The 27301-nt window shown below is 35.8% G+C and overlaps 1 protein-coding gene and 1 long non-coding RNA gene across 3 annotated transcripts in view; one reads left to right on the forward strand and one right to left on the reverse strand.

The window, feature by feature from the left end:
• Positions 1-3823: 3823 nt before the first annotated feature.
• il16 (interleukin 16) overlaps positions 3824-27301 on the forward strand; it is a 40311-nt gene continuing 16833 nt past the window's right edge. For both annotated transcript variants that reach the window (XM_089129710.1, XM_039659005.2), the window contains exons 1-14: positions 3824-4094; positions 10542-10936; positions 14993-15105; positions 16503-16635; positions 17918-18028; positions 18404-18506; positions 18861-19009; positions 20896-21006; positions 21090-21204; positions 21349-21422; positions 22422-22641; positions 25094-25211; positions 26002-26134; positions 26323-26422. In XM_089129710.1, coding sequence (XP_088985836.1) covers positions 4082-4094; positions 10542-10936; positions 14993-15105; positions 16503-16635; positions 17918-18028; positions 18404-18506; positions 18861-19009; positions 20896-21006; positions 21090-21204; positions 21349-21422; positions 22422-22641; positions 25094-25211; positions 26002-26134; positions 26323-26422 — 1888 coding nt within the window. In that variant the 5' untranslated portion in view covers positions 3824-4081. The remainder of the gene's footprint in view (positions 4095-10541; positions 10937-14992; positions 15106-16502; positions 16636-17917; positions 18029-18403; positions 18507-18860; positions 19010-20895; positions 21007-21089; positions 21205-21348; positions 21423-22421; positions 22642-25093; positions 25212-26001; positions 26135-26322; positions 26423-27301) is intronic.
• LOC120469807 (uncharacterized) lies at positions 18554-21150 on the reverse strand. The gene is made up of 3 exons (XR_005620434.2): positions 21062-21150; positions 20864-20945; positions 18554-19051 (listed from the first exon to the last, which is right to left on the reverse strand). It is a non-coding gene; the product is annotated as an uncharacterized LOC120469807 (long non-coding RNA).

Consider the following 27301-nt stretch of genomic DNA (forward strand, 5'->3'; position numbering starts at 1 on the left):
AATAGCAGTAGTATAGCCTTCAAATTAACCTTTGAATATAATACAACTTCTGCACAGACAAGAAGCAGAATAATTACTATGACTAGATTGAATCAGAAAATGACAATTAAAAAAAAATATTTAAGCTTCAAATCACAACTCTTGTTAATGTCACTTGATATTGCTTGGAGTGTCAAAGCTTTTATTTAATTGAAATTGTTTCATTTTATTTCATTTAATTTTTTTTGTATAGTTTGTTTACATTTTTAGACAGTTTATACATTCTTCATCTTAGTTAAACATATACTCCATAACTTCACATATCCATAGCCAAGCTGATATGAAGTTTGTCCGCCAGAAAAACTAGAGAAGTACTATTTTAACATATAACATAGTGTTTTACTTTTGTCTATTTGTGGAGTCTTCCCAGGCCTGTGTATTTGCACATGGGATTCCTGTTTATCCAGTCAGAAATACACTGCACACAGACTCTCTATTCAGGCAAGGCGTGTGTGGGTGAGTGCGTGCACGTGGGTGAGTGCGTGCACGTGTGTGTGTGTGTGTACTGAGAGACCTTCTGTGCTATAGGACTGGGGTTAATTAAGGTAAATTACCCTAGCACTTCATTTAACACAAACCCACTATGTCCAGCAAAGCTACTAACATAAACACACTCGGACAGAGAACTCCTTCATACTGTATCTACAAACTCGGCATACTGCAGATCTGGACACTGAAAGGCTATAAAAGTGAAACCCAGATGTAAGGTACATGCACGAAAATGATTTGGTAAATTTGCTATTCGTGAAAGACAATGCTTGCAAAGCAGCAAAACAATAGTGTTGACTTGAAGACTTTGGTTTGTGGCATTGTGCAGATTTTGTTCTGTCAACTGCGCACAACTCACAAATCAAAACAGTTTAAAAAAATTATAAAATGTTAAAACATGAGACAAAACCAGTCACAATTCACTATGCAAATAGATGTAATTAAAAAAAAATATTGCAATGTCATTGCTGTCAGTTCACATAGATTTTCACTTACAACAATTATACAATAAATAAATAAATAAATAAATAAATAAACAGTAATATGCTAATGGTTGAAAACTAATTAAATGGAGACTCTCACCTCAGAATTTGTCTCCTAAAAAAAGTAATCTCAACGTCTCGGTTACACTTTATTTTATGTCCTTGTTACAATGTAATTTGTTCTGAGTTATATTATTTTGCTCTCACTATAGTGTTAGGGTAATGAATGATTATGGTTTGCTTTAGGGTTAGTTGCTTGTAATTATGTACAATTTGCAGTTGTAGTAAGTACTTGTAACATTTGTAACAAATACACCATAAATCTCAACAATGCCAAAACGGTTCTTATATTTGCAAAGACACTAAAGTCTGCAATCAATTCCAAAATAATCAAACAAGAGCAAATATACAAATATACTTTTGTCAATTAATGATAGATTAATATGAATTTATTTCTAAGTCTCCTACAGGGAATTTTAGAAAACCATTTGAGACAAACCTGATACCTAAATGAAACATGACAGAGAACTCCATTAGGATTCCTGAGCTATTAAAGAGCAACCTCATGGCAATAAGATATTCCTCTGAGTGATGCTCTCATAATAACTGCAGCAGTGATCATATTTATAGCATTACTGTAAGCTGCCACCACAGTCTCACTCTTCTTACAGACGCAACAAATTCATGATCAGAGTTTTGCATCTTTAGCCTGCAAATTAGGTCTGATATCATAAGCTTTGACAAAAATTACATTTAACACAGTATACAATACACTACAATACAATGTAAATGTTTTTTAAAAGAAGTCTCTTATGCTCACCAAGGCTGCATTTAATCAATCAAAAATTTAATATTATTATTACAATTAAAAAACACTGTTTTTATTTTAATATATTTGAACATTTAATTTATTTCTGCGATGCAAAGCTCAATTTTCAGCAACGTTACTTGAGTCTTCAGTGTCACATTCCGAAATCATTCTAATATGCTGATTTGCCAAAACATTTCAAGAAACCTTTTTTGTTAGTATTACTGAAATCAGTAGGGCTCTTGCTGTTTATGTGGAAACCGTGATAGTGATACAGTGTCTTTTCAGGATTCTTTGATAAAGTTTAAAAGAATAAATATATATTTTTTATAAATATATACTGTAAAAAATAACGGTACGGTAAAAACAGCAGCTGTGGTAGCCAGAACTTTACCGTTAAAAATACGGTAGGAACATTAATGGTTTTACAGACTTAGCTTAAAATTTACAATAATAAACCGTATTCCATTTTCTGATAAACTGTTGATTTACCAACCATTTGACAAATTGATATCTGTTTTGTACTATTGTAATACACTGACAACCAACAATCATCACAGCAGTGATGAGTCACATAATCAAAATCAAAACTAGTCTTCCATAAGAGGGTTAATACCAACGCATTCTCACCCCAAGGCGTCACCTTTGACCATGCTTCAATATTTGACGTTTTAGGCGCCCTTTAGCGTCACTTACATGACGCGATCCTACGGCGTCATCTAACTGACGCTAAAGGAAAGCGTCAGTTAGAGGACGCGGTTAGGTTTAGGTGTGGGGTGGGGGTAGGGTACACGCGATCCTAGGGCGTCATCTAACTGACGCTAAAGAGCGCCTAAAGCGTCAGATATTGAAGCATGTCCAAATGCTTCCCAAGGCGTCAGTTAAGTGACGCCTTGGGGGTGAGAATGGGCTGTTAATACTTACTTAAAGAAGCTGCAGAGTGTCATTCTCACAAACATTTAACACCATGGTAACACACATGAAATAAAAAAATGCAATAAACATTAATTCAACAACATTAAATGTAACGTAAAACCCTAATGTACATGACTGATTAGAAAAAAAACTATGAAAGAAAAAAATAACTATGGTTCATTGTAGTTTTCTTGTTTTTTTTTTTCTAATAAAACTACAAGGAACCATAGTTACTTCAACAAAAATACATAAAATGTGAAGTGTCACAAAGGGAATTGTGGGAAAGTCACTTCACAGTTTTTCACTGTAAATTAAACAATGGGTTGTTATTTTTCACTTTCAAAAACTGTAAATGTAATGGTATTTTATACAGTAAAATTATATCACAGTTATATACCATATATATTACGGAAACTTTCTGTTACCAATAAACAGTTTTGCACTGTAGCATTTTTAAGTCTTTTACTGTTGATTATTTTACAGTGTAAGCACTCGCATCGCTTCATAAAACCGAGGTTGAACCACTAGAGTCCCAGATTACTTTTCTACTACCTTCTACTATTCTTTACTATCTTCCCAAGGCTTGAAAGTGGTACAGTAATTGCATAGACTGTCAATGGGGGGGACAGAAAGCTCTCAGATTTCATTCAAAAGATCTTCATTTGTGTTCTGAAGATGAAAGAACATTGACATGAGGGTAAGCAATAATGCAGATTTTTCATTTTTGGGTGAACTTTCCCTTTAAGGTGCTTTTGTCCAATTCCACCATGAAAGAAAGCAGCATGAACATCTTCAAAACCTCAGTCATGCGGGTTTATTAAAATGACACCAGTAAATGTTAACAGAAATGCATCTTTTTAAGTATAAACCCAGTTATAAACTAATTATGAGAATGCATCGATTCAGTCAGAGAAAATCATCTTCTCATGCATCTCTGGTGGCCAGTATAAAAAAAGGCTTGCGCACTGACTAGGTGTAGGGTCACTTTCAGATGGAGAAAGTCTCCCTCTCTCTCTCACTTTCCAAACTGTCAGACAGGAAGAGGGTTGTGATTTGGTGGCCGGTTGTATGAGACGCCACTTGTGTTCAGCTGGCCGCTGGAAAGGGAGGGTAGGCGGCAGTTACAAATGCTCCTCTTAACCCACTGACAGCCTCTGGCACTACTCGAAGTGAGAGAGAGCGAGGAGAGAGAGAGAGACATTTCTGAGTATAGAGGGGGAACTTGTTCAGCGGTGGACTTTTATCATGCTGAACTGACCAGCGTCTTCCCCTCTGGAATACTCTACAAAACAACTGCTAGCAGGACGAGACTCGCAACACACGGATCATTTCACTGCAAGAAACCAAAATGCTCAGCTTTGGTGAGTGTTTGTTTGATCCCTCTTCAATGGAAACTTACATGCGACGTTTAGCCACACCTGATTCAGTGCTCAGAAACAGATGTTAGGGCAGTGTGATTGGCATCAAACTAACACATGCAGGACAAAATTGCATTGCATGCAAGGACAGAGCCACAAAAATGTGGCGAATCACAGAGCTTGTACGTTCAATACTTTACTGAACCCCAGACGCTAATGTTTGCCTTAATTAGATCGGATGGAGACAGATCCATCAACGGGCTCCCAGCTAAACCATGCAATCTGCCCAATGCATCAGTGGAAGAACAACATGCGCTGATTCATATTGCAGTTCTGAGACTAACCTACAATTTATTACCATTACAAAAAAGTTGAATGTTGTGTCTCAGGATAATTGAATGCAGGGTTTGCTTGGATGGCTTTTAGTCATTGCATAATATGGAAATGGTTTGATTAGAAAAGGCTCTGCTTGCTAGAATTTGACAAATGCTTTTGATTAAACGGGGAACTGTTTACATAAACAGTGACAAAGGTGTTTAAGGGAGAGGGGTAATAAACCAGAGTAACACACAAACTGAAATCTGTAATCTAGATTAGTTAAACTTATTTCAGTTCGTTTGCAATAATTAGGCACCCTAGCAACCACACATCAACTCGAAACATTTTAACATAGCAGCAAGTTTGCATCGGCAAACGCAGCTCAATTTCCTTCATGTGTCTCATTTTGGATTCAACATACTTCAACAAAGAGATAACAGTCGCATTATGATTCGTGCATTATTCTGCTCTCGTTCTGTTTAATGAAAGTCCGTCTGATCATCAGGGAGGACAGGAACAAACGCATCTTCAAAAAGTCTTTGTGGTAATCTATTTATTGAAATGCTATTTCTGTCAAGTCATCCTTTACAAACACAGTCATGAACCAGTGTTTCTTTTGGTCTATTTTTTTTTTAGAATGTTAAACAGTATGACGGTTCTGCACCATTACATCAATGTTTGAGTCAACATTTCAAGTGGGAAACAGTTTTATACTGTGCCACTGAAATAACTGCAAATTAGATTCTGCACACAGTTGGAAAATATCATTGTAAATGACATAAAAATAGAGTGAATATGTAATTCAAACATTTTACCCCCATTTTAGAGTTTAGTTTTTCAATCACGGTGTTTCAGCACAACATTAGGTTAGTTACACACTGCAAACACACTTCTTCTGGGAGATAAATCAAACAGCACAGCTCGAAACTAATCAAACACAACTTTATAAAACATAATTATGAAGCTTGCAAAAGATACTTTTTTTACTAGGCTTAAAATGTTGGCAAAAGTTTTAAAAAAGAGTCCCAGACATCTAAAGCAAAGTGCTAGACTATCAGCCAGAGAGCTGATCCCATTGCAAAAGATGTTGGCAGATATGCTACTTTTGCTCCAGTCTAAAGCAGGCAAACACAATGCTTACACAGACTTCACAGTGATCCATCCAGATGTCTATTAAGAGAAGCAAAATTAACTTCACAAACATACTGCCTTGCACTATACTGCCTATATACACAAGTGACTTATTTGAATGCTCTACAAAGGCAGTAGCCCAACTCACAACTGATTTCAATATAGCATGCTTCTAAGCAAATGACTCATAAGTTCAATAACAATAAGCAAACATAAGCAAAACACAAAGATTTGGTAAGATACATAACATACATAACTATTTTTATTTCATCCTTTTTTCCCTCTCACTCACTTCATTGGCCATCTTGAATGATTTTTTTCCACTGAGTTTGTTGTAAGATTGCCTTCTCCACAATGGATACATGCTAATAGAACACAGCAGTGTGACTTACAGTATGTTTGTAGGCCAACCTGCAAGTTACCATCACCCTACTCTCAGCCTCAGACTTCACAACCATGATGCATATGCATGGCACAAAAAAAAAAATGGAAACGCTTCAGGAGTTTTGAAGTCTTCATCTGATTGGTTGAATTCTACAGGACTTCTGGGAGACGTGTGTGTTGCGTACTTTAACGGTCCATCTGGAAACAAAGATGCAGTGAGGCCAAACCCCCCCATGGAAGAAGAACACCGTCATACAACTGTGAAAAGGAGTGCTTAACAGGATTAACTAAACGCTGCATGTAAAGTTCGCTGCATTAAAATACGTCCAAGAGTTTTACACACCAGTCTGTTATTGTAGGGATATTTGTTACATTTTCACGACCCTAAACATGACATGGAACAAAACAAACTGCGATTGGTTGCGCTGCATGTCGGTCAGACGGCATCCTTGGCCAATGAAAGCTGTTATGGAGTCTAGACATTCTGCCATCAGTCTGAAGGTCTGGCTATGCGTGACTGCATCACCCTGGTTCACTTTTGGTTTTGTGACCAACAAATAACACATTTTATTAATCATGATCATCTTAATGAAGCTTTTATTCATTATAAAGCCTATGAACACCTTCGTCAGAAGTAAAAAAGCTAAATTAAGTCTGCAAAGTCATTCCAATACCTCAAGGTTTTTGCATCTGACCACTTGTCTAAATACATGATGTATTTCTGGAGTTTGGCCAAAGTGTTCAAGTGAAGACTAGTGCAAGTTTTTTTTTTTTTTAATTTTGTTTACTCAGTGGAACACACTTATACAGTACACTGATGGATCGTGGTGCTTAAATTTCAAACGTTTTACAAAATACATATAATCTCTGGAGTCTATACCAATAAAATGTGCAACACTTTATGACCAAATTATATATGTAACATCTAATTAATTTAACTTACACTGGAAAGTTTTCCTAGACATGACACACAATCGTGGCACGTAAGTTCCTGAACGTAATGAATGAGGGGATACGCTCAAAAACTGCTCCAAAGTGGTATTAAAGTTAGTATGGATCAGTGTGCGTTAAATGTACTGTGCTTTGCCATTTTTCAGACCAGGGGCGGTCACTTACTTCCTTTCATGAGCACATGCTCTCAAGTGGCCAAGACTGCAAGGCTGTTAAAGTGGATTAGTGAGATAAGTTTACCTGTTGGTGTGGTGACACTTAATGTCCTCGACAACCTCTTTATAGTCCCATTTAGCCACTTGTTAGAAACAGCCTTCAAGACAAATAAAAGCTTTTAAAAAAATCACAAAGGGGTATTACTGATGTGTTTTATGTAGAATAATATCTATAACATGTGTTAACCACAGTGCTTGTATTCAGGCATTTAACCAAAAAACCCATAAAAGCCATTAACTTGGGATGTTGGAAGTGATGGTGCCAAAATGCTAACTTGTTTCCAGATTTTTGCCTCCAAAAATACACCATCCAGCACTCAATGCTGCCATACCTCCACACGTAGCTGTTAGGCCAATATTATCACTAACGTTACACTGAATCCAAAAGCAATCTTTAGCTTCTGTTATACGCGGTATATAACAGAAGCTAAACTTATACCTAATAACTTATACCTCCATACTGACAGGGCATTGATCTATTTGAATCATAGAGAGAGCATGGTCTGAATAGGTACATTACTAGAAAATAAACGAGTAAAGGCAACATCTTGTATAAAAAAAATCAGTAACGTAACGTTATGGCCGATCGCAAACGCTCGAGGCGTCGAGCAAATTCAAAAAATCGATTGACGTTAATGACTCAAGTAGGCCTACTGTATACTCCTAGTAGGCCTATTCATGTTCATAAACAAGGTTAACTAACTCTAAAACACACATAGCATTATCTAGAATATTGATTAAAACAAATTTCCAAGTTCAACCTACCTTTCAAACAGTTCAAGACGCCGTGGGTCGTGACGTCAGAAAAAACGTCTGACGCATGTTATCAAGTTCCCCAGTGGTGGAAAATAAAGCTGACCAAAAATCAACGTTGATTCAATGTTTGTCTTTTTCAACAGTGAAAGTAATTGAAATATCAACATTGATCCAATATTATTTAAGATTGAATTTTCAACCTCAACCAAAATGATGATTCTGATGGAATTTCAACATTGAAATGTCACATTGCTATCTGGGGATAATTTTGCAGGTTAAATTTTTTTCACGCGTGTGTTCATTTAAGTAAGATAGGCTACTGATTTGATTAGCTGGTTTTAAACTGGACATTTTTATTTTAAATTGGTATATTTGAGCACCTAACCCAAGCCCTACTTGACATAATTTTTAACAGTAAGTAGGCCTACTTCAATCAGTTACTTTACGTGTTCGGTGTTCTATATTGAGAAATGTTTAGGTTCAGGTGCTCAAAAATATTTTACATAATGTAGCCTAATACGATACAATTCCAACGACTTTGGCGGCAGGATAATTTTAAGGTAGGCCATATGCCTATTTACTTTGTATATTTACGCTAAATATTTGTTCTCACTCAATACAATGTATTTCAGTCTGCGTCGGTAAAAATACACTTTTCTTCGCGACGCGAAGTAGGCGGGTTGTGAAAAATCATTCCGCCTACCTTTATGAACATTACATCAGGAGCACGGCCATAACTGCTGTCTGTCTGTAGGCTGCTCAACAGAAAGCCTCACGATTCATTGCGTCAGGATCCATGCTGGTAACAAGCCTGGACAAGGGTCTCTCCTTAGACTAATTTCCCTATCAAACTTCAACAGCACCACAACATTAGAAAACTTTCTGGACGCTGGAGCCATTTAGTAGGCTATTTGAAGTTGGGACTAACCTATGCCAGAGAAAACAATGGAGCTGCTGGGTAATGTAGTGTTTAAAAGCCAAGAGTGGGAGCTACTATCATAAAGTTTCATTTGTGGAGGTCATAATGTTTCTAGACTTCAAAGGAAGGAAATATTTTAATTCTCACATGAGCAATCTGAGTAGCCTAAGACTGAAGGTAATGTCTTTCCATATAAGTGATTCATGCAAAAGTGATTTGGATTAAATGTCAAGTAAATTTGTGATGGGTGAAGGAGAGAATGTGCATGACAATTTATTAGTCTCACAATATGGTTGAAGGGATAGTTCACCCAAAAATGAAAAATTACTCACCCTCATTACGTTCCAACCCATTCACATTAGGCCAACATTTGCTGTGGAATACAGAAGAAATTTTGAAGAATCGTGTGTTGAGAGAAACAGACCAAATTTTAAGTCTTTGACAAGTAAGATAGCTAGGCTACTAAACCTGAATGTCCAGCTATATCAAAAAATGATTTTTAAAACAGTAAAATTGTACAATATTTTAGAAAACATAAAGTGTGTCTCTATGTTGTTGTTTCTCAGTGGCACAATAGCATTGTACAGTATAAGGCGATACTGCTCGATTGTTAAAGCATTGAATTTTATATCTATAACATTAAGACATATGTGAAATAGTTTTTGCATAATCTATCTTTACTGCCCCTTTCATTTCTAAACACTGTGATGTAAATAAAAACAGAAGCAATATTAGCAAACAACTTCTGGCTCCAATCCACTGATTTTAAAAAGGTCCCAGACCATAAGCCTTCAATAGGCCTATGACAAAGAGAAATATGAATATCTGAGAGATCATGAAACTTTGCACATGAAATCTTCTCTTTGTGGCACAGTAATGCCCACTATCACCACCAGGTGACTATGACATCATTCTCACCAAGCGCTTTATCCAGAAAGTACATTGCGATTTAGACGCTAGCAGTCACAGTATATTCCCACATGTCAGCGTGAATATGAGCTCATCTCACATGACTCCTAATGTATGTGCAGGGGGTCATTTATAATGCATGACAGATCCCGTCATGCCTGTAAGGAAAGAAAACAACAAAAACCATTAGGTTTAGGCCCCTTTTACTGATGATAATAATGCTTAATTTGTATAGTGAGATTTGCATAAATGGATGAAATGCAATTATTACTGGGGGAATACAGTCACCCTTCAATTACAGCATATTTAATTTTGGATTAATAAAATGAAAGACCATCATTATCCATATATTACAGTTTTTCTTCTTCATAATGGATTTTACTTATTATTTTGTATCTTATATTTATTAATTCCTTAGCACCTTCCATACAATTTTTTATAGGCTACTGTATCAAACCCTTTCCTTGTCATTAGGCTACTTGTTTTGTTTACAATGCTTTGTTGATATTGTACATTGAATTGATTTATGTAATCAGATTGTTTTTTAAAATTGGATTGATAAACTTGACAGTTTCACATTTAAATGATGTAATGAATTCAAAATGTCCAAAATGAACTATCCCTTTAAATCTGTGCAATCCATTTCATTTGTGCGTTTCCTTCATTTTGAAGGCATACAGTAAAAAAATTCCCTCTCACGGTCATGGGGCAATACTTTCTCTTTTTTCCCCCCTCCCGTCATGGAGCCGAGAAGAAAAGCGCTCTTATCTGTGCCTGTAGCTCTCTATGATTTCTGAGAACACTTAGGGCACAGAAGGATGGTAGAACGGACTCCTAACTGAATTTTCTAATTGCTCTCCTCTGCAGAGCGGCCCCCTCCATTAGCAGTGATGCATCCTGGGAGAGAACCTCCCTCTGTGGCCATCCTGCCTCTGAGAAACACCCACCACCAGCAACTGCACCACAGGAGGAGAACCAAGAGGATGGAGAGGGGGAAACCGGGACTGCGCTCCAAGAAACTGGCCATCCTGTCACGGTCGCTCATCATCTGTAGCTCCAGCACCAATGAGGACGCCTCCAGCCCAGAAGAGAGGTACTGTGAGGCCTGGGACGCTGGACTGGAGGAGGGATACCACAGGGACCCGCTGGAAGGGCCAATGGGAAGTTCGGAAAAGTGCATCACGAGGAGCATCAGTGTCCAGGCGTCTCAGAGGGGACAAGAGGGCCCCAAAAGGACTATTAGGAGGTCCTTCTCCATCAAGGTATGTATTGCTGATGACATCACAGCAGCTGGGCTTTCCTATTGGTTACATCAGATGACATGTGATGTGATTTTCACATGCAGGTAGAATAGACCTTAATCAGGGTAGCGCCATATTTAATGAAAAGTACAGAAGTAGTGTGGTTAGTGGATTGGACTGTTGTTAGTATGTTCATATGAAGAAAGTCTTTATTGTCTATATAGCCTCATTTTCATCCGAGTTAAATTCAATATGACGTCTAACCTGACTAAGGTCTATTAACTTTTGTCTCATTTAGGAAGAACTTAAATCATTTAAGTTTCTATCGCTATTTTCTGAACTTAAACCCACTGTAAAAAAATATATATATATTTTCATGATTTGTAATCACAACATTTCTTTCTTTTGTCAAATCAACTTAAATAATTTATGTAGTTCAGATAACATAATATTTTGAGTTTCTAATGGTTAAATCAATCTCCTTCGTTGTATGAACTCAATTTTTCCATTTCAATGAACTTAAAATTTTAAGGCAACCAGGTTACTTAATTTTTTAAGTTAAACCAACAATATTTTTTTTTTTACAGTGTCTTTTTCTAATTGGACAAATTAACGATTTTCCAGAAACTTTCGAAAGAGCTTTTCAAAAGATGAATCTGCATAATGCATAGCTTTTCTGTCATGTTTAATGTATTCTGCCGTTTACTAAATATAAGTGGTAAAACATTTTTTTTTTACTCAATTTTGTATTATTTTGTATTGAGGGAAAGATATGCGTTCACCGGGCGGTCTCTAAAGTGTTAACACTGTTATTTTTGCCGTTTATTAATCTGAAGCTGCTTTGAGACAATCTGCAAATGTGACTTGACTAAAACAAAAACAAAATGGGTATTGTTAAGAAAATGACTATGGATAAAAATGCACAGCACAATAATTTCACTGCAATAATATCTTTCATAAGCCTGTCACTTATAGACCTTTTAGAGACTGTGTCATTATGATGATATCTGAGAACGTCAGACTATTTCTTAAAAGTTTTCCAATGTTAATTCTGGCTTGCCTGGCTGGGATCACAGGGATCTCTCTTGGAAATGAATCATTATCACATGGCTGGTGTGATGGGAGATTCTGTGGTTCTGCCCAACTCATTACTCCTGCACAAAAGAGAGCTTGTTGTGATACAGAGAGACACAGAACGCAGAGCTCATACAGCTCACATAGGACATTCTCACATTCTTGTGAAGTCTTAAAGCAGAACATACTGATAAATCACTCTGTGACCTTTGCACAACATATAAAAAGTGTTGTAACAACATTTACTTTGTAATGGCACTGCTGGGACTTTATGAATAGGAGATAGACTATGTTCAGAAGGGATTGCTATAGCCAGACGTTTGACTTGTGGCTCAAATGCTGATGCACTTTGTAACTTATTCTGACCAAAAACGAAGAAAAAAAATTGAAAAAAAAAAAACATTGTCAGTTTTGGTGTCAGATCAATCTGAAATAGATGATGCCAAAATAATAATACTGCAGAAAATAAATATCATTCAGAGTATGGTGTGAGTAAGTTGCACACAAATTGTAGCACTTTACAATAAGGTTCCATTAGTTAACATGAACTTAATAAGTTGTATTTATTCATTTAGCTGACTCTTTTCTCCAAAGTGACTTACAATTGCTATATATATGTCAGAGGTCGCACACCTCTGGAGCAACTGGGGTTAAGTGTCTTGTAGGGGTGGCAGGTTCACAAAACCCACGGTTCGGTTTGTATCACGGTTTTAGGGTCACGGTTTTCGGTTCTGTACGGTTCTTGTTATTTTTTCTTTTAATCTTTAACACTCCAGAAATGTACTTCAGCATGTGATATATAGCTTAATTATCCACACTTTAGGATACAGTATTAAAAAAATATATATTATATTCATGCAATCATGCACAAACTGAATTTTAGATTTCATCTCAGATTTAGATACAGCAAGAGAGAAGAAATTGACATGCTTTTTGTTTATTTGGCAAAAAAGGAGAATGTGTATCACTATCTCTACAAGAACTTGTGCATTTTTATCACATAAATCTTATTTACACAAAGAAATTAACTTTCATGTATCAACTGCTAACTTTTGTAGCTCTTACCAAAATTCTATCTTTTAAAAGAAAAAGAGAGGAACTCTTAAAACACTGTCTTTTAAATGTCAATATACATGAAACCTCATTGCCTATAGATAATTAAGCTATAGCAATAGCAAAGGCCATAAACATAAAGTGAAATTGAAATTCAACCTCAACACAAAAACAGTATCAACAATGCTTCTATTCCCAAAATGTGAGGGTACTTTTTTCCACTTAAAATTAAAGTGCAGGGTTTGGAAACGTATGACTGAAGCTCTTATCTATACATAAAGTGCCACTGTAGTTAAATTAAAATATCATAACATGAAATCCAAAATGTTCCCACACACCGGACTTATACCATAGACTTATACGACGCTGGCGCATCCTCCAACTCCCTCATCTCTCCCACTTGCCACTTCTCCGCGTGCCGTGACCTGCAGCGCTCCATACTCCACTTTTACTGGCTTGTTTATTAACTTGAACCGGCGCTGCACAGAGCGATCGGTAATGACATCAAATACAGCGAAAGTGATAAATGCATACGGAGCCGAATCGCGCTAGATTGATGTTATTGATGAGCGCCGGTCCAAGTCGAACAAGTTTATGTCGCGCGAAAAGAAAACACACGTCACATACGTGCACGAGGTTACATTGCGCATGCGTCGAACCGTGAGACGCACACGCGCTCCGAACCGAGACAAGCGAACCGAACGGTTCGGGTGTTTTTTCATGTACCGTGCCACCCCTAGTGTCTTGCTCAGGGACACATTGGTGTCTCACAGTGGATTCGAACCCGGATCTCTCACACCAAAGGCATGTGTCTTATCCACTGTGCCAACACCACCCCTTGTTGTATCTGTTTATTGTTTAATGGACCCGCGCCTATATGATCTAACAATTAACAGTTGTAATTAATGCAGCAAACATTACTACTGTAACAAATGTATTTTGCATTGTTAGGTAATATGCATTAATTTGCACTAACTAAAGGGAGCCTATTGTAAAGTGTTATCCACAAAATGTATTATGAACCGCTATAAAACCAAACCAATCTCTTGTTACCTTAAATTACATGTTTATATCTATAAAGCTGCTTTGAAACAATCTATATTGTTAAAAGCACTATAAAATTGAGGATAACTTGACTTGACATGATACTCAGTTGTGAGTCCACAAAGCAATAATCTTTACACTAAAAATGAAAGGTCAAGTCAGCCATAATGCATTGTGGTATACAATGTTTCATAACTGATCGTCTGAGTATTTCACACTCTTAAAAATGCTGGGTTGTTTTAACCCAATTTTGGGTCAAATACGCACAAACCCTTGATGCACAAACCCTTGATATCTTGATGCTTATTGTCACTTATTCCATATTCTTAGTTCTGAGTAGCTGCAGATCATGATAGGCTCTCAGGCCACAAACTGTTAAAGCCTGTATCTGCCAAAGCACCACAAAAAAAAAAAAAAAAAAAAAAAAAAAAAAAAAAACGTTGGGTTAAAAATGTAATTAAAAAATTAACCCAAAATAATGGCTAGGTTTGTACTGTACATATTTGACCCAAAATTGGGTTAAAACAACCCAGCATTTTTAGAGTGCATGCAAACCGAGCATTCGGTGCACAGTAGGGTAGTTTGGTATTCCAACCTGAATGAATCTACGGCTGAAAAGACGGCCTTTTTGGAAAATTTGTTAAAATTAAAATTACAAGCACTTGACAATTTCGGTTTCCTGAGCCTAACACTCATCTAGTTAATTGTGAAGGCTCTCTACAGAGGGGCCCTGTAAAGGTCACTGATGTGGTTCATGGTCTAATAAAGCACAGCTATTATGGTCACATTAACTTCAGCTGTCAAACCATGGATTTTTTTTTTTTTTTTTTTGGTTGTTAACAGACTTTTTATTTGAAGAAATAGTAGTGCCCTTGTCTGACTGTTCTGATGGTTCCTCTGGAACAGGAAAGCAGTTTTTGGAGAATGTGTGTCGCCACACGTGAGGAGGGTCTACAAGTGGGTGATAACAAACTTCAGTCCAACGACAATGGGGCTACTGTTGGCCAGGATTTACACAGGTAATAATCAGCTCATTTCAACAGTTTTATGTTGTTTAAACACAGGCCTCAACAATAAAGATCTTTCTGCTGGTCAAAATGGGCCAGTATTTCAGAGTTTCACTAACCTTGAGACAAAAATGACACATTTTGCAATTTTTGGTAACATGTTGCTAAGATTTACAGTACTTTCAGATGTAATAATAATTCAATAATGATAATGATTTGTTAAATTGTATATTAAAGCTTATTTACAAGCAATATTTACAACAGATATAATAAATATTTATTATTAAAATGTACATTAAAAGTTAAATTTAAGGGTTCACCATTTAATGAAACCCCACAAAGCATGCATACATTTATAAATAAAGTGTAAAATTAAATAAACATAATTCATTAAATAAAATTCATTATTAAAATTGTAATAAAATAATAAGTATTTATTATTGGAATATAATTATATAATTTTATTATTTTATAATAATAATAATAATATTTTTATAATAAAAAATGTACAAAAAAGGGCCCCTGTTCATACTGTCAAGCTCTAGCAAATAATAATAATAATTGTTTTTATTATCAAAGTATTGAAATTACTTTCAACTATTAAATACTATTAAATAACTATTAAATAACATAAGCATAATTCATTAAACTAACATTTATTATTAAAATTATATTTATTATTAAAAATGTAAATGTTATTAATTAAGTAAAACAATAATAATTATTAATTAATTAAATTATTAAATGGAATCATTAAACCCAAATTAAGTATAATTCATTAGAATAATATTTATTATTAAAATAGTCTTTACAATCAGCCCATTCTCACCCCCAAGGCGTCACTTAACTGACGCCTTGGGAAGCATTTGGACATGCTTCAATATCTGACGCTTTAGGCGCCCTTTAGCGTCAGTAAGATGACGCCCTAGGATCGCGTGTACCCTACCCCCACCCCACACCTAAACCTAACCGCGTCCTCTAACTGACACTTTCCTTTAGCGTCAGTTAGATAACGCCGTAGGATCGCGCCATGTAAGTGACGCTAAAGGGCGCCTAAAACGTCAAATATTGAAGCATGGTCAAAGGTGACGCCTTGGGGTGAGAATGCGTTGTTACAATTAAGTTTTTTTAAATGAATAACAATAATAATATTGTAAATATATATATATAAACTAGCCCCAATCCATGTGTAATTACCTCTAACAAATAATAAACATCATCATTATTAATAGTATATTCAAAAACAGTCTATCAGTCCATCCTTATTGCTGGGCCCTCTAATCTATTGGCATATTCCCAAGAAAAATACATGCATGTAAACATACACCACACACACGTGACACAACTCTATGCATATTACAGTGAAAATGCAAGTGCCCTAATGCACATATTTTCTTTGTTGTCTCTAGGGACACTTATGTCTACTTTGGAGACAGGCTTGCCCCATTTAACGGACAGGTTATAAACGATCAAAGAAAACAGGAGCCTGATCCAGAGAGAAAGCCTGTGCTGAAGACTGTGTGCAGAACCACCAGTACTGAAGTAAGACTTTATTGTCCATTAGAAACATCAAAACATTCCTCTGATCTGATTAGAGGCCAGTTCTGTGGGTTGGGATAGATGAATGTCTATTCTAAGCTTTCTGAAAATGTCAGACGACCAGACGAGATCCCAAATAACTTCACTCCTACAAACTCTGCTATGCTACTGACAGCGGGCGGACATTGCTATGCAAAAATCAGGAGCTTACTCCTCTCAACAAAACATCTATTGTTCTCGTTTGATTTTTCAAGCCAACAAAATGAGCATGCTGTTAAGTTGAGAATGGTTTGAATTAGCCATATAACAGAAATACTTAAACTAATCAGTGAACTTCAAACATTCGGGAAACCGTCTGCCTTGGAAAAATGAAGGAGCTCTTTTGAATGAAGCAGTCTGAAACATTTTTTTTTTAATCTGTACAAATAACCATTTTGCTAATGAGATTTAGGTTATGCTTAAGATAAACAGTCCTCAAAGAAACTATTTTTATGACATTTTCAGTGAGAAAACTGGGTTCTTGGTGGTTGAAATCGTATGTTTGATATCTTGACCACTGCATTTCCAAAAGCTATTTGATTTGAGGTATAATTTAAATGTGTAGCACAACTGTTGTGAGATAAGTTACAACCAAAGTTTAATACTTAGGGACAGTAGTTTGTACAAATCACTGAGGTTATTGAAAGTCCACTTTAGACATTCTAGTAACTAGTTACTTAGTAACTTTGCAACTACTAAGTATGTCAACTAACTCTCATGTGTTAGTATAAATAAATTGAAATGTACTTGCAAAGTTACTTATAGTCAGTGGAATGTCTGTTGGGGAGCATCAAAATAAAGTGATATTAAGATAGTCTACTAATAATGTACTAATGAGAGTTAGTTGACTTGTAACTACAAAGTTACTAACTAGAAACTACAAAGTTACTTTGAGTTAGTAGAATGTCTAAAGTGGACCATTGGAATAAAGTGTTACCATCACATACCCTAAGTACAGTATAAGTAGTAGCAACAGTGATGTTTAACTTAGCAAACACCACACAACTAGCTAAGCACACTTGGTTCTTCTACCTCTCTGTGAGCAGATCTGAAATGCACAGGTCAAATGTGATTAAATAGACCTTAACCAACAGAATCCATTCAAGACACTGAGCAGATCCCAGATGCAGAAGAAACTAATTTGATTCAGGACGGGAGAAGAGACAGAATCTTACAGGGCTTTCGGTATGACCCATTCAGATTTGGAGGAGAATTGTTCCATGTTTTTCTGTTGTTTGTACTGCAGGGTTTCTCTCCATGTGAAACCAGAGCTCTGTCCACTAATGTCAATGAATCAGACCAGCTTGGCTACAGTTTCGGAGAAAAGGAGGTGATGGGAAACAACAATAACTTGAAGGTGGGAAGCAAACCCTGTTTTTCCCTTTAAATGGAAAATCCTCAAATTTAGAGTGTTTTGTGATGCCTCTTCAACTACATTAGGGTTATATATGTTGTGTTTTTTGTGGCATGACTAAAATGGATATATTATGGATGCCAGTTTCTGCCTTACAGTGAAAAAATATATGAGAAATAGTCATATTGTAATATTTAATGTCATAAGAAACACAGTTGCAGTTGTGTATACATACTCCCATAAGAAGCTTTAAAAATATGTCAAAAAATTAAAATGTCTTTCTAGCCCCAAACTTTTTAACGTCACCAGCCCTGATTCGAAGTGATTTGTAGAATCCTACATTTTTCTTGCAAACTACCACTATGTTCATGTATGCAGATGCCAATTATTAAGGTGTCAGACGATGACAGCAAGAAATGCGATGATGAGGATCAGAGCTGCCAAGAGACGTCTTGCAAAAGATCTCGCTCCAACTCCACCAGTGAGACAACCCTGCATGAACACAAGATATTTCACATAATGCAAGAGTCATAACACTAGTCCGTATTTATTTGTATAGTATAATTTGATCTTGCTAATCCCATTTTGGACCTCTGACTACACTCATGCAACACTGCACTGCAGATGAACGGCCCTTTTTCATTATATAACCTAATAAACTCTTGAAAACATCCAACAGAAGATGTTCTGAGCTCCTGAATGTAAACATATGATGTTCTCTTGCTTCCCAACTTTACACTGATCCATGCACATGCTTTTCACGTTGTCTAACTGTGCTCATTATCCAACACCGAAAGGACGTCTTATGTAACTTCACATGTCCACGTGCTTTTAGGCGTTCACCCGTACTGGATCGGAGACTTGGATACCATCATTATGAAGACGCCAGAGCTGTTCCCGTGTCACGCCCACGCCACCACAGGATTTTACGGCAACAGGAAGTCTCTCTCTCAACAGCTGGAATTTCCTCATAGCATTCCACAGGTGAGGGACATTGACCGGATCATGCAATCTGATTAAAGGCCACTTTGCACCAAGGAAAATAACATAAAAAGGCATAATGTTAACTTATGAGTTATGGCATAAAAAGCCTTAACTCATAGTGCCGACAAGGCTTAAATCTAGTCACAGACTGAAAGCTAAAACTTGCACTGATATACCTTAAAATATGTCAGTGGCATTGTTTTGTCTCAGGCATGTTTATAAAAGCTACTTAATGTCCTAATTTAACTAAGGCCTAATCCTGGATTAATCTAAGCCTTGTCTGTGAAATCAGGCCTGAAAGCCATCATTTTATTTTTTAATCTCATTTCGACAAATGTTTGACATTATGATCTGATAAATATGACTTAGCGTGTAATAATTGTGATTTTAATTTAAGTTTTAGACATTTTGTTATCTGCTTTTGTTATATATATATATATATATATATATAGTAGGGCTGTGCAAAAATTAACTGCGATTAATCGCATCCAAAATAAAAGTCTGTGTTTACATAATATATTTGTGTGTGCTGTATATAATTATTTTGTATATATAAATACCTATGCATGCATGTATATATTTAGGAATTATTTGCGCTTAAATTCTGTATATATATATATATATATATGGCATAATTAATTTTTTATAATTTTTTTATAATATATAAATATATATATATATATATATATATATATATATATAAACACATAATCTATATTATATAAATATAAATATTTTATATATGAATAACACATTTTCTTAAATATATACATGCATGTGTGTGTATTTATATATACAAAATAATTATATACAGCACATATATACAAATATATTATGTAAACACAGACTTTTATTTTGGATGCGATTAATCGCAAATAATTTATATATATATATATATATATATATATATATAAATTAATTTTATATATATATATATATATATATATATATATGGCATAATTAATTTTTTATAATTTTTTTATAATATGGCATCATCACCACTACAAAATGTACTTATTTTGCAGTAAATATAATAAAATAAATATAGTAATAAAATAAATATAAAATTTGCAAGTATATATTTTATATAAATAAATGATAAATTTGTATTATAATACATTTTTACTATAAAAATAAAAGTTTAAATATAAATGTTTTTAAAAATGTTTTTAAACTGTAACTGATATAACAGATATAGCAAAATCGCAACATTTTTACAATTGCACCAAATACATTGAATAATGCTAATCATTTAATGTTTTTGTTAAGTTAAGAAGCTCAAACTTTTTTTGCCAATCCATATTTGCCAAGCATAAGTCCTCTTTTTGCAGGCTGATTCTGGGTATAAAGTTGTGGAGAATGCAGCACACATTTACAATCTGGTGACTGAAGGACTGAAAAAATTACAATGAATTTAAATATGGCAAAGTGCCTGGTTATACTGGATGGGGATGGTTAGTGAATAACGTGTTTACACTGGGAAAATAAACACTTACACAAGTAGTGCAGCTGTTGTGTTTTAAGTTCAGGAATTGTTTTGCCTGAACAGTTCTGAATGAGACTACAACAGTGAATGGTCAATTTCCTTTCAGCTGTTGCACTTTATTTGATAAGGCCATCATTATACTGGTAATCAAATAAATGGCTGTTGCAGTAAGTGCTCAAAGCATCTCTACAAAGTGCTTTCCCTCTCCACATCAGCAAAGTGGCTATTTTTTAATGAATGTCATGGGAATGCCACATGTAACACAAATACAATACGAAAACATCTGCTGTGTGAAGCAGAATTTCATGAAATGAAAACATCTCATATTGTCCTTTTTTGTCCTGAACGTAGACCTTTGACATTCTTACCACATTATTAGTGTTCTCCCCGTTCTCTGCAGGCTGTGGTTAGACCATCTCGCTCTCTAAGTTCAGCGCACTTGGTCCCCTCCTGCAGTAGTGTACAGGCGTTCATCATCTCCAACATCGTTCTTATGAAGGGCCATGGCAAGGTAACCAAACACAAGTCAGATATGCAGCAAATAGTATGATGCATTGAGTTCTCACCATATAAAGCGCTCTCGTGGTATTCCAGGGCTTGGGATTCAGTATAGTAGGAGGCAAAGACAGCATGTACGGCCCAATGGGGATTTACGTGAAGACCATCTTCCCTGGAGGTGCAGCGGCCGCTGATGGAAGACTACAGGAAGGTGGACTCATTAGTTAAATATCATGCTGTCTGTAATTGGTAATCTATCCAGACACTTACCTCAAAATGTAGCTTTCCCATCAACACTCACAGCTGCATTACCCAGAAGTGGATAGAAAACGATATTAGTGTTTCTGGATTACAGGAGACGAGATACTGGAATTGAATGGCGAATCTCTGCACGGCTTGACACATGAAGAAGCCTTACACAAGTTTAAAGTGAGTAGCCTCACCTGGATGCCTTCATTTGTCATTTGACTGATGTGGTTGATGACTGATGGATGATTTAATAGTGACTTTAATAGAAAATGAAAGTAAAATGCCATTGTAAAAACTGTAATTGGTTAAGTGAAATACCATGTGTATACAGTACATACACTATATATATAAAAAAAAGTACAAAAGCTGTCACTGGGGCTGTACCTTTTCTAAATGTAAACTTTTGTACATTTCAGGTGCTAATATGTACATTTCAGGTGCTAATATGTACATTTTAGGTGCTAATATGTCCATTTCATGAGCTAATATGTACATTTTAGGTCTTAATATGTACATTTTTGTTGCTAATAAGTACCTTTTAGGTGCTAATATGTACATTTTAAGTGTTATTATGTCCATTTAGTTGCTAATATGTACATTTTAAGTGTTAATATGTCCATTAGCACCTAAAATGTTAAAATGTAGTACATTTCAGGTGCTAATATGTACATTTTAGGTGCTAATGTACCACTAAGGTACCAATATGCAGCCTTTGGGTACAAAAGTGTACCTTTTGAAAAGGTACAGCCCCAGTGACAGCTTTTGTACCTTTTTTTCTGAGAGTGCACATACATACACATATACGTACACACTCATATATATGAGTACAAAGAAAACGTATCCAGTAACCAAAATCCAATCATTATAAAAGCCAACATAGCTTACATTTCTTTCTATAAACTTAACATAAAAAGTAGTGTACTTTTTGTACTTTAACATAATATTATGTTTAACTTCCTCATAGAACAACATATAACATATATGTAATATAATACTGATGTGAATACTATAATATCTGTAATACTTAGGAAATTAATACATATTTATTGTATTCAATATTTACTCAAAAAGTCTAAAAAGGTCCAACTATTACCTGATTAATCTGCCTAGACAATATGTCGATCTATCAATAATCCATCATGTTTCACCTGCAGTAAACTTCGTTTCTCTTTTTTGAAGCAAGTGAAGAAGGGTTTGTTAACGCTGGTGGTGAGGACCAGTTTGCGGGTGGGCTCCATGCTGGGCAGCAACGGACAGGTTTCTCAGTTATGCAGATCCAGATCGCTGAGCTCCAGCACCGGTATAAGTCGAGTCAGTGCTGATTTGGGAGACTATAACTGCCTTAATAACTCTGCAAAACCCCAGGACAGAGTCATGATGGGGATCATGTTGCAGAAGGGTGAGTATCCAAATCTCATTGTTCAAAGTTGTAGGCTACACACCGGTACAAGTGCAGTGAATTGTTTTGTTAATCAGCACAAGCTATGAAATATAAAATTAGCTGTTATTAGTTTCTCATTCAAAACTACTATATGACTTCAGGAGAGTTATACATAATGCACAAGTTACATTTTTCTGATATCTTTTTAAGCTTGCGTTCAGTCTCTATTTGTAATTGCACAACAATGCTAGTGAATTTTTCAGCATTGCTTGTCTTGCATTTCACAGAAGAAAGAAAAACACACATTCGAATGACATGAGTCTTTTAAAGTGAGTGAATGTTGACAGAAATGTCATTTTTGAGCTAGTGGACTGCATTTCTACTTTACACATATCTGACTGGGTTACAAACTGCATTGCAATCATTCCTTAGACTGGGTTAATACACTATTCTGAGCTTCGGCCAGCTGTTGCTGAAGTTTCATGTCACACATCAATCAAACGCTTTCATTCTAAGCCCTGTACATAAACTTCTCCAGAGATAAAGTGTGCCTCATTCGTGCCTAACACCACCAATTAAAATCCTTGGGTTACTAATGTTAGGGAATTTACAGTTAAAGATGATTAATTAAGACCAGGAGTTAGAAGTGCAGTCAATTTAAGACAAGATCACAGCAGTTATACCCTTCAGGTCTAAGCTATGTCATTACTTTGGGTTGAATGATACTGATGGGCTAAGAAATAGATAAAGATAGTAAATTTCCAAACATGGACTGATAGGCAGTAGCACACCTCCAAAGTAGGGACCCTGTGTCCCTCCGAGGTCACGAGACTGTGCCTAGGCGCCAACATGTTGAAGAAAACAAGTCAGTCTATCTCCAATAATGCCACTTGTTCCTTAATCTGAAACCAAGAATAATAACACACGCCGACACACAGGGTTCTTCAAGGTTGGATATGGTCGGGCTCTAACTATAAACAGAAGACTCTTCCCAAAACATCCAGATAACATGTTGTTTCTCTCAGTGAGAAAAGTAAATGCTTTAACTAAGAAATGGTCACTGAAAAACTATTGGTTCCAACGACCCTTGTGATCTATAGTGGTCATGAACTAGAAGAACAGAGATCTTTTAACATGTTAAAGACCTTTCTTAAACTAAACGAGTCGGTAACACTTTACAATAAGGTTCATTAGTTAACATAAGTTAACTACCTTAACATGAAGTAAGAATGAACGCGACTTTTTCAGCATTAATTAATATTGGTTAATATTGATTTCAGTTAACGTTAACAACGATTAATAAATCCCGCAACAATAATAAAGTTCATGTTAGTTAATACATTAACTAATGTTAAAGCTGCAGTCCGTAGTTTTTCCCTCTTTGTCGCCATCTCAGTTCGAAATCCGCAATTGCAGTCATTTGAATTATCAACTTTACGTGGGTTGTGCCTCGGCACGGCACAGCGCGGATGAATCCAATGTTTGAGGAGAGTGTGCAGCTGTCAGTCACCGCGCCGGTGTGGATACTGGCATTCAGAATCACAGATTATTCTTTTTGGAAGTATGACCAACACAAGAATGTTCACCCTAAAATGTAATCTGAACAAATACATCCACTTTTGTTATTCTGACCAACTAACTGAAAAAAAAGCATTCCAGTAAATCCCGCTGATTAAATTTAACGCTCGATTATCATATCACGTCAAACCGTGCAAATTATACTTTGTTCTCAAATTGTTAATGTTAACAACGTCAGCATTGCGTGACTATATTTAAAGCTCTTTAGATATGTATCCTTGTTTTTGCATGGGCCCGGTTGCAGTCTCTTTTTCCAAACTCTCAGTCCAAAGTCTTTTGCATTTTACAGCGGGTGAAACTGTTGTCACTGGTGATTGTCGTTTGAATGATTTTGGATCAAATTGATAAGTTTAATATTATATATATATAATTAAACTTAAACTATAATTAAACTTATATAATACACTCATAGCCTACTAGCTGCGACGACTCCTTTATGTGTACAGATGTGACGTAATGACGCAAAGACATGATCGAATCTCCCGCAGAAATCCACAAGTACCACTGGAATTAAAAACATTATTACAAGCTTACCGCTTTGAATCGAGTTAAGGCAAGCAGATCGTTTTGAACACTCGCTGGTTATGTACTTGATCAATTTATTTTGGATAATTTTTTACCCCCAAAAAAAGTTACGGACTGGAGCTTTAACTAATGAACTTTATTGTAAAGTGTTACCAACGAGTCCATTTTTCATCCCTGGAAGCTGGGCTAAATACTGCATTCCTGGGGCCAGACCCTCAGTCACTTTACTTAAATGTTGTCTTAAGCTAAATTAAAGCTAATACTATTAGCCACCATTTTATTGTTCCTGATTATGATGACTACAAAAGTCTGAGAAGAAAATGAACATGTGAGTATTTCTTAATGTGTATTTTCGGAATATGTCTAGAGATTGGCGTAGGTCTAGGCATTGGCTTGTGCTGTGTACCTTCAGCTGGCGGCTACCCGGGAATCTTCATTCACACGCTGTCGCCAGGATCAGTGGCACACATGGATGGACGATTAAGGTTTGAACCTGTCATTTTGACAAAAACATAAAATACATTATTATGAGACATGAGACTCCAATGTTTTCTGTTATATATTTCTTCATAGTTAATTAGATTTGCACTCAAAAATAGATTATTCAATGAACTTAATTACCACTAAATTAATGAAAGCTCTGTGCAATTAGTTTAGATATGTACCAACAGGACTAAAACAAGTCTGAATCAGTTGGAAGAGAATGTAATCCTATAAAGCTTGCTGGGAAATACAGATCCATTGCCCAGTTGGTTATGTCACCAAAATCAATACATTTAGTCTGAATACAAAGTGATTAAGTTCACTTAAATTTAGCTAATTTTATGGGATTGGACTTATTTAAATTAAGTTGTGACAAAATATTCAAGAACTGTCGCATTAGCGCATTTTAGTAAAGTAATTTGATCAAGCAGCAATAAATAAATAAATAAATCAAATCAAATCAAATCTATCTATATATATATATATAGTAAAAGATTATGTCAATTTGATGTTTTGAGGCTACGTAAAGGCCTTTTTCCAAAACGTATTACTTTAGGATTAAGATGTATACTAAAAAAAAGTAATTTTACTCAAAGTTGTGGTTGGGTGCTGATCATTTTTGGTAAACCAAATGATACACTGCATATCATGTCATAAATGGCAATTATTTTATTTTCATAAGTGTGGTTTCTAGAACGTTTTTAAAACTTACCAAACTGCAGCGGTGTGAATTGTTGTACTAATGTGTGTGGTTGCTGGGTTGTTACTAAGTAGTATGTGTGTGTTTGTCAGATGTGGCGATGAGATCATGGAGATCAATGACACCGTGGTTTGCAACATGACATTGAACGATGTGTACACGGTTCTGAGTCAGTGCAGCCCGGGCCCGGTTCAGATCATCATCAGTCGACACCCCGACCCAAAAGTAGGTTTACTTTCCCTTCAAGAGTATAACATAAGAGAGTATCATGTGCCAGATTTACTCACATGTGTCAAGACAATTTGCACTTCATTATGGCTATGAGCAGTTAAACCTTCACATTATTGTTCATAAGTTAAAAGTTGTCTGAGTGTGTGCTAAAATTTAAAGGCTATTTCTCTGTGTACATGAAGGTTTCTGAGCAGCAGCTCAATGATGCAATCGCTCAGGCGGTGGAGCACAGCAGACTGAGGAGAGACAGGAGTCAGTGGAGTATGGATGGATGTAACAGCAGTGAGTTATTGATCTTTTGTTTGCTCTGAAGGCCTATTTCACATAGTGATTTTACAGAACAATTGCAACTGTAACTGTACAGAGCGTAAACTTATTTCAAGGTTACCACATTCACAACTTTCTTTATTAAAGGAGTAGTTCACTTTTGCTGATAATTTACTCACCCTCATGTCATCCAAGATGTCCACGTCTTTCTTTCTTCAGTCGAAAAGTAATTAAGGTTTTTGATGAAAACATTCCAGGATTTTTCTCCCTATAATGCACTTCAGTGGGAACCAGACGATCAATAAGGGTCTTATCTAGGACCCTTCGAGTCATGACTCGAAAAAAGATTTGTTCATTTTGATGAACAAGTTTGAACAGGAGAGTCACGAACGCGCATCACAGAACAGAGCAAGGCGAGCATTTATGCATATAAAAATTAAACTTTTTTATTTAGTTTTTAAATGAGCGATCGTTTCGCTAGAACAGACCCTTATTCATCGGTTGGTGTCGTTTAAAGCCCTTTGAAGCTGCACTGAAACTCTCATTTGGACATGAACCGTTTGGTTCCCATTGAAGTCCATTATATGGAGAAAATCCTGGAATGTTTTCATCAAAAAACTTAATTTCTTTTCGACTGAAGAAAGAAAGACATGGACATCTTGGATGATATGGGGGTGAGTAAATTATCAGCAAAAGTACTCCTTTAATGGCATTAAAATTGTTATTGTGAGTGGCCATCAATCAAATGGATGAGCATGAAATCTAATTAATATTAAAGGGTTAGTTCACCCGAAAATGAAAATTCTGTCAGTATTTACTCACCCTCATGTTGTTCGAAACCTCTATGTGTTTATGTTTTCTGCTGTACACAAAGGAAGATATTTGGAAGAATGT

This window comes from Pimephales promelas, chromosome 1 (assembly GCF_988280905.1).
Source record: "Pimephales promelas chromosome 1, fPimPro1.hap1.1, whole genome shotgun sequence".
Taxonomy (NCBI): Eukaryota; Metazoa; Chordata; class Actinopteri; order Cypriniformes; family Leuciscidae; genus Pimephales; species Pimephales promelas.